Raw genomic sequence first — 9,210 nt, forward strand, 5'->3', positions numbered from 1 at the left:
TTAGCTGAAAAAATCTCGGTCATATACCTGCTAACATGTAGCTTATGACCCCATGTCAATTACCAAATAGTAATAATGATAAGAAATAACTACAGAAAGTACAGGAAGATAAATAAGCGATTAAGGATTGGAGGCTTACCTGGCCCAAAGAATTCCTACACCTTGCAGATACAATGTGACATTCTCTTCAACGCATTCACACAATACATGATATGAGGCCTGGGCGAAATGCAGATTGGAAATGAAGTATTCCTCCAAAATAAACACAAAACTTACAAAAAAAAAGAACTCGGCTGAATTTCAGATATTTTAACTTATTCTCAACTTCTTCATGAGCAAAACCGTACCCAAGAAAAAGGTTGCTCATAACAGACAGCATACAATGCAAATACCTTCTCGAAGATGTCAGTTAAAATACATGGCGTAAGATTTTATCATTTGAGGGACACTACCACCAACCCTAGTTATAAACACTACAAAATAGCAAAATATGCACAAGTATCGCAGGATTATGGGAATTGAACAGCTATCCTTTTCTTGCACCTGATTGGATAGTGATACGACACCTTTGAAGGTGTATTATAGGAAACGCCACAGGGGAATGATTGGCAAAGGTAAATCAACCTTACAAGGGAATATTCCAGATGACAGCACACATAACTGAATGGGTGCAATTCTGTTAGTAGAGAGAAAAATACCATATGCTGAGGTGGCTTTTGTTAAAAGGTGATAGAGGCATTCGAAGGGGGGATTGAGAATTGGAGTGGGAACTTAGAGAGCTCAGCATCTCCCTAACCTGCTGCACTATAGCTTCTTTTCTTTAACCTTTTCATACTGTAATAGGCACTATTGACTATTGAGTACTTTTACTTCCTTTCTTGCATTTCTGCCATTGTAGTTCTTTTTCTTCATCAATATCCAGAAGCCAAAAATTTCCTTGCGTTCTTTTATTTCTCAGATATCTGATCAAGACATATCACATAGTTCATATAAGTTAGTCAGATAAGGGAAAAAAAAAAATTACGTATTCAGGTGTAATTATGCATTGACAACAAATCCTTCATTTGAGGAAGAAAAACATCGTCTTCAAAATAGTTATTAGAAAAGAAAGAAAGAACAAGTTTTCAGAAGCACAAAATGACAATGATGTACATATTACGAAATTTCAAACATCCCTCCCTCCACAATTTTTTGTGGATGCCCTAACTTTGCAATAGAGCAACATCCCCGGGCCCTAAACTTTAATATTAAAAAAAGGTGACTAATTAACTACAAATCTCATGCAAGTCCAGGGTGCTGTTTGGATTTTGAAGCTTTAATTATTAAACTGCAAATTGCACACTTTCAGGTTATCGATGAAACATAAATTTTCTATATTTTCAAAAATTGAATGAATCCATTGCCAAGAATCTAGTACAGAACAGAACCCACTGAATTCCACTTTCATGGTTTCTGTTTCCAAATCCATTTGTCTGATTCCAATTGCTTTCATACGGAAAAATCACTTTAAAGTTGCTCATAAAGGAGCCAGATTTTAAGTTCTGTGGAAAAGAGAGTATCTTTTTTTTAGATATAATAAAAGAGAGTATCTTTAAATAGCAAGAGAAAATACATACAAACCACTTGAGTTGAGCCACTGAAAGAAATGCAGTTGAATTTTGAAAAAAAGAGAAAAAATCATTCATTTGTCATCCATGTGATATAAAGACATTAAAAAGTGTTAAAGCTGAATCGTATTCATGTGACTTAAAAGAGATCAGAACAAATGCTGAGATAGCTATAAGAAATAAAGTGAGATAAATAAAACAAATGCAACTCAGGCATGAATTTACACTAGCCTGTATATACATGGATCGGTAAATGTATAGGTTATTTTGACTCTGTTATGAACTCCTTCATGACAGATATTCCAATCAATTCAGTCCAATAAAGTAAAATGCAAGTTATTACTCTAAGTATGTCTTTACTATCTGACATAGAATTAAGGTGACATTCTCCCCAATTATTTGATTTTATAGATTAGAGTTCATTGCTCTCTGCTGCAAGACAATTCTCCAGACCAATTTTGTTCATCCCAGAAGTCAAAAAACGTCCAAGAAGGAAAAATATAAGGAATTATGTTTGACATTATAATACCTTTCAGAAAAGCTTCTCTATTTCTAACAGCTGTTACAGTGCATCAATTTTGCAGCATATCTAGTTTTTCAGAATTAGCAATAACTTCCTTCAATCCAGCTTAGTCCAGGCATTTTTCTCAGACTAATTTTATCCCTCAACTTCTTCACATCATCCCACCTCCCATCACCAGCATATACATTAGAAAGCATAACCCTGTAAGCATTATCAGCAGGATTACTTTCAAAAAGCCGCTGAGCTACTGTTTCTGCCAACTCAGAATTTCCACAAGAATTACAGCAGGATAATAAGGCTCCCAGGATGGCCTTATCTACTGGTTCTGGTAAGGATTGAGTGAGATTGTAAGCCTCTTCTAACTCCCCAGCACTTCCAAGAAGCTTCACCATGTAAACATAGTGCTCAGGCCTAGCTTTGATATTAAATTCATCTTTCATTCTCCGGAAAATCTCTCGGCCATGTTTGACGAGGCCAGCATGACAACAAGCACAAAGTAGAGCAGTGAATGTGGCTTCATCAGGCACCAATCCTTTCTCCAGCATCTTAACAAACATCCTGAAAGCCTCAGAAGTACATCCATGCAAGCCAAGACCCAAAATGACTGAATTGTAAGAAATTACGTTCCTTTCTGGCATTATCCTGAAAACATAAATTCCCAAGCGCAAGAAACCACACTTTGAATACATGTCAATGAGAGCAGAGGAGACCTTAACATCTGACTCCAATCCATGGCGAAGAACATAACCATGTATCTCATATCCCAGTGCTACATTCGCCGTCTGAGCTATAGAAGACAATACACTAGCAATCAAAACAGAATCTGCCTTCTTGTTTTCCATGTTTAATTTCCTAAAAAAGAGCAGTGCCTTATCATACTCTCCGGACTGAGAATAACCAGCTATAAGAGCAGACCGCGTGACCAAATCAGGATTAAAAATACTGCAAAAGACACTATATGCTGAAGCCATGCAATTACATCTTGAGTACATACTCACCAGTAAACTACCTACATGAGAATCACAATCGAGCCCACTCTTTTGACTCAAACCATGTAATCCTTGGCCAATGCTCAGCAAGTTAGGGTCTGCAATACCCATAAGCAACCCAGCCAGTGTATATTCATCAGGCTTCTTCCCAACAAGTCGCATTGAGCTAAACATTTCCATCCCTACATCCCAAACACCAGAGCTCCCATAACCAAAAATCAGTGAATTCCACAAAACTAAATCCGGTTCAGGGATCCCATTGAACACTCTATGCGCTTCATGAACAAGGCCCAATTTCGAATAAGCAGTGACAAGTGCACTGCAACAAATAGGGTCCAGTCCTAACCCAGAAGCTACAGCACCACCATGAACAAGTCTTAGCATTCCAAAATCAAAGTTATCAGAGCATGCACGAATAACACATGCATAAGTGTAATTATCAGGACTTATGTCAGCCCCAAGCATGGTTCTAAATAGAGAGAATGCATTGGCAAATCTTTGGGACTGCGCAAAAGCTCGAATCATGGAATTCCAAAGGTAGACACTTCGATTGGAAGTTTTGTCGAACATATGGTAGGCAGATTTAATGTCATTGTTAGCTGCATACAGCCTAACAATTTTAGTTGCATAAAAGGGGTCTTGTGAGAGATGGGTCTTCAAAAGCACAGCGTGTAACTGCTTGGTCCTCAACAAGGACTTGCAAATGTTGCTGAGTTCGGAATGGAGCCATTGAAACTGAGTCAACATTAAGATAACAACGTAAACTTGCTGTGTGGGTTACGTGCAACAATAACAATACATATACGCTTCATGATCATCATCAGTTCAAGAACTGGAACAAGATGACTTTGTCTGTTCTTTGGGCTTTGTCTTATGGTGGTTTTCTCTCTTCATTACCCATATATATATATGAAATCGACACTTGTATCGTTTCACGTAATATTAGAGAGATTATTGAATAAGAATGTAAAGGAATATATTGTCAACATTCTTCTAAATTTAATTAAAAATGCGTAAAAAAAATACATGGTTAACATATATATTTTTTGGAAAAAAGAATTCTTATATTGCAGTAGAACTCTTTTATCATGTTAGTGAGAGTTTGTTTTGCGCGCAATAATTTTTTTTGTTTTCTTTATTTTTTATGTGTGGGCCCCACCATGAATTTGAGTGTGTAGGAAACTTTCCTCCTCTCCAATAACATGAGAAAAACATTGCCCATATTTTTTAAGTTGTTAACATTCTTTAAAATTAAATTAATATGAATTTATGTACAAAAAAAAAATTAATATGAATTTGCTCTTATTTTCCAATTCTAAAATACACAATCAATTTAGTGTATCATTAGTCATATTATCATAATTCACTTCACTTTGTTTTACCTATTAAACTCGGCCAAAACTATTTCTGAAGTAGTGGCAAAAATAATTTATTTGTCACATATACAAAAATAGAGAGAGAGAATGGATACAACATTGGATCCTAGTAAAAATAAAATAAAATTAGTGGGTCCTATTTTTTGTTTCTGAAATGGCTGACATTACTTTTCTGTCGCTGCTGCGGAAAAGTAATGCTCTTAAACTTATTATAAGATGGAAATGGAGGTATGTATCCAAACAGGTGAAGTATATTGATTTGACGATGATTGAAGAGGCAATAGATGAAACAAGGCTTGAAAAAGTCACCGTACTAGCATTAGGTTAATTGAGGGTGAAAATGGGAGATTGGGCTCGATTATGATAGTGGAGGTGATTTGGCATAATAACAACAAGCTTGAATGATGGAAAAGATGATACTTTTAGCAAGGAGAGACCCTCTTAGCTTGAAAGATTCCTTCAAATTCCTTCTCAACATGAAGAGTGTGATGTCATAATCGTTTTAGCCCTGTGCACCCTACTATCATGTGAGGTTGCATGACTCCTGATGCAAAAAAGATTATGCGTTCATGGAAAATATGAGAAAGACACATGTATTGGGAGTCATATGTTTCATATGATGAGTGCGTGAGACCTTGTCAGGCAACCATTTAAACCAGCTAGGCAAGGCCATCTGGCCGGTCTAGAACACATATTAACTCGTACAACTAGCTTCCATAGAAAAATAACTTGCTCATTATAGCAATGCATAAAAAGTTTTCTTTGCCATTTAAAAAATCTCAAACTATGGGTTATACATATTACAAAGTATATTTTATGTTCACCAAAATTAAAAAATAAAATCCAATGATTAATACAGTTATTTAGTCAGTATATCGATTTTAATTTCATAAGTTCATAAATTAAAAAGTTTTACTAATAAAAATATATTAAAAAATAACAAATGTGGCATCATACTTGATAATTAACACTTCTTTTCTTATTTTTACTTTTGTCAGTATAATTTTTTAGTTTGGTAAATATTCATTACTAAAAGTAGGATTTTAATATTATTTTTTTAGGAGGGCAAAAAATGGAGAAATTCCTTATTAAGAACGAGGAAAAAAAACAAGGACAAGAAGATCAGTTAATATCCAATACACTACCAAAGTTTGGAATGATTAATGACTTAATTGTGCCTTAGGCACATCTCGGATAATCCTAAGTATATTTGTGTTCTGGCTTAATATTGGGTGATTAACTTTTTTGCCCTTGTTTTTTTTTTTAAATTATTATTTTGTCTCTTTTTTTAAATTATATATCAATCTGCTCTTGTTTGACCACGTTAATCGCAAGTTAATCAAGTAACTACAATTACTCAAGTAAATGACTTACTCCAGTAACTGACCCAATTACTCGAGTAACTCAGGCACGTGGGCAACTCAAATTTAGATCCACGGGTATTTTTTATTCAGACCAAGTTCTAATATTTTATACATGTATAAATGGACTTGGGATGAGTGTTTGCGGATCCAAAACAATCAAGGACAATCTCCATCCAAGTTTTTTATACCCTAAAATAGTATAAATTTTGTAAGGGCATAACTTTTGGCCTGATTGTCCAAATCAGGTGTTCATATTTTCATTTCCCGTAATTTTCAAGATCTACACGATGGTAAAGTAAATAGGCATAAATCTTTAAAAGCAATGCCATATGTACATAAAACTTAGTTTAATAAATTTAGTTTATGGTATAAAGAGCTTGGATGAGATTGTTCTCATTTGTTTTGGACCCTCGAACTTATACATAAAGTCGAAATATGTGTGCTTTGATGATAATTATTAACATGGCTTAATAAAAAAAATGAACCCAATTTAACATGTCATATTGACAATCAACAAAAAATCATGTTTTGACACTTTGAATTGAATGATGATTGCCCTCAATTGTAAATGACCCATAAACATTCATTCTAAATCTATTTATACATGTACAAAACATTAAAACTTGGTCTAAATCAAAATTATTCCTAGATCCGAATTTGAATTACCCACTTGCCTAAGTTACTCGAATAACTCGTTGTCAATATGATCAAACATGGGCAGATTAATACATAATTTTGATAAAAGGTCAAATTAATAAATAGATTAAAAAGGAGGCAAAGTGATAAAAAAAAATTAAATACACGACCACGATGGTTAATCACCCATCAACATTATCAATATTAGAGACCCAACTCAGGCCCAAAGAACCCTAACACTACTAAATGGTGGTAGCTCAGTTGGCATGGGAGCTGAGTAGGTGAGGGTGAGAGCTTGTGTTCGATCCTACCCAGTACCACCTTTGGGAAGGGTTTAGAGTCTTAATTTTGGACCCACCCCGAATCAAATTAATCGTGAAATGATGAACCGATTAGAATATTTCCTAAAAAAAAAAAACCCTAACACTCGCATAGAGACGATGGCACGTACCACATAAGGAGTCTTGTAAGCTATAGATAGCAGAACTTCCATGGAAAATACTCATCTTCTTCCATATAACTAGAGCATGCCTGAATATCTTGAAGAATACGAAAAAATTTACTATGCTCCAGGACCATCAATAATTGAATGATTCCTTTTGTAAAAATCCCCCGAAATTTCTTCCACTTTACTCCTTTCTTTTATTTTTATTTCCATGCATGTCCTAAATTTTAAAAAGCAATCACCCAATTGTTGGTGGTCCCGATGCATACTAAATTTTCTCGCAGAATACCCCCACCAATTTTCAAGAAGCACGTCAAAAGGAGCATTCCAAACCACCAACAACCAGACCAGGGTGGATCATCGTCATCTATGCAGCTGGGCCAGATATTCTAAGTTGATCACCATGTATAATACTTTACTCTCTACACTCTTCGTTGTCAGAGTTTTTATTTTTTTTTACACATTCATGAAAAATACTTGTTAAATCAAAATAGCTATGAAAGGAGAGAATGAATTGAGACTATCTTTTAAACTTTCGTCCTCTCAAAAGCTTTGGGGCTTGGAAAAGGTCAACAAAAGGGTGTAAGTGGGTCGGACCGGCCTATGGCCTAGCCTTTATCAGATCAGTCTCGACCTATTACATATAGTCAAATAAAATAGGTATGATCTTTTAAAAAAGTCTATTTAGAAAAGCAGGCTATAGGCTTTTTTTTAAATGTCAGACCTATAAACCTACAGGCTTGCCTATATAAAATAATATTATTCATAGTAGTATCAAGTGGTGATAGTTAAGTTGGTGCATGTGATCAAGTAAGTGGTGAAAGAACCTAGGTTCGATCCCCCACCAATACCATCTTTGGGAGTGACATAAGATATATTCCAATATCTACAATAGCATCATAATCAACATAGGATGGATTGATTTTGTTGGATCTGATAAAATATATCTCATCTAATTTGGGCATTTTGCTTCTGAAAGTAACTTAAATGCAAATCGTTATAAATTATTGTTGCGATTCATGGTTTTGTTTGAACGTTGAAATTGTGATTTTTGTTTTAACAACAGAAATTGAGTACTTTATGAAATTAATTCATGTTCTGCTTGGAGGTTAAAAATTAACAGGTTAACGGGGCAGATCAGACTATTTATTTTTTTATAAATGGATCAGATCAGGCTAACAGTTAGACTCGTACTATGCTATCGGACCAGGTCAAATTAAAATTTTTTGACATAAACTTGAACTTTTCGAGACAAAGCTCGACCCAACCCAACCCACTCTCATCCGCTATCAAAAGCTGACCTACCAACACAAAATTACATTATGTCAAATGATGAAAGAGTAAGGGGGTGTTTGGTTCAAGTTTTTGGAGAGGATTACCGGTAATCCTTCTTTGGTAAATGTAATTACCACGTTTGGTAGAAGGAATAAATTACGATTCCCGGATATCCAAGGATTACCGGTAATTTGATTTATAAAGAAAAGTCACTATTCAGATTACCAAAAATAATATGGTAATTCGGAATACCAATTAGAATACCAAGTAAAGGGAAAGCACAACAATAAATTTTGAGACAAAAATACCTCAATACACATAAAAATCTAGACCCAATCTATCAATTACAAAAGTAAAAATAGTTTGGGGTTATTTTTGTAAAATAACCTCATATTCCAAGTCATATTTCGTTCTAAACCAAATATAGAATCAGTAATTTTTACCTAATATTCCCGGTGATATTTTGGCGAACCAAACACAAAGATTCCAAGTAAACTCAATTTCTACTGAATTCCCATTAATCATGATTCCCGGTCACCAAAAAATTTCTCTTGTACCAAACACACCCTAACTTTCGTGGTGTACAGGTGACAATGATCTGGGTGAGGCTAATGTTTTTTAAGTTTGTGACAGGCGCGTTACCTTGTTTTACCCCCAAAACCTCATTTGCTTCGTTCAAAACATCTGGTATGTGGTGCAAACATGTTTGATATCACTATGAAACCAAATATGTTTGACTTCAAACTTAATTATAATTACAACTACCTACACGAAAAACATTTTGTTGCTTTTACAAATAAGAAAAAGGGAAGGTTATATTTTAAACTTTTTTTTTTCAAAATTTTAAAAACTATACTATATCTTACCAATAAGATACTTTTAAATAAATTTTACTAATAAGATATAGAGTAATTTATAAATTTATAAAAAACAAAATTATCAATGTAACGCTCCTCTAAGAAAAATCCCTTTAGTTATATATACAAAAATATAAT

The 9,210-nt window shown here is 34.4% G+C and overlaps 1 protein-coding gene across 1 annotated transcript; it reads right to left on the bottom strand.

The window, feature by feature from the left end:
* Window positions 1-352: 352 nt before the first annotated feature.
* On the bottom strand, window positions 353-3,897 carry LOC133306659 (putative pentatricopeptide repeat-containing protein At1g64310). The gene is made up of 2 exons (XM_061506988.1): window positions 2,137-3,897; window positions 353-962 (listed from the first exon to the last, which is right to left on the bottom strand). Exon 1 carries the CDS (start codon window positions 3,864-3,866, stop codon window positions 2,211-2,213), a length of 1,656 nt encoding a protein of 551 aa, XP_061362972.1. The 5' UTR covers window positions 3,867-3,897; the 3' UTR covers window positions 353-962; window positions 2,137-2,210.
* Window positions 3,898-9,210: the final 5,313 nt, after the last annotated feature.

The sequence above is a fragment of the Gastrolobium bilobum genome, unplaced genomic scaffold, assembly GCF_033153095.1.
Source record: "Gastrolobium bilobum isolate Gb01-03AN ecotype WA unplaced genomic scaffold, APGP_CSIRO_Gbil_v1 utg5629, whole genome shotgun sequence".
Taxonomy (NCBI): Eukaryota; Viridiplantae; Streptophyta; class Magnoliopsida; order Fabales; family Fabaceae; genus Gastrolobium; species Gastrolobium bilobum.

Bases quoted from the DNA above. Each gene is read 5' to 3' on its own strand.
- LOC133306659 (XM_061506988.1), bottom strand. From the start codon at position 3,866: ATGTTGACTCAGTTTCAATGGCTCCATTCCGAACTCAGCAACATTTGC.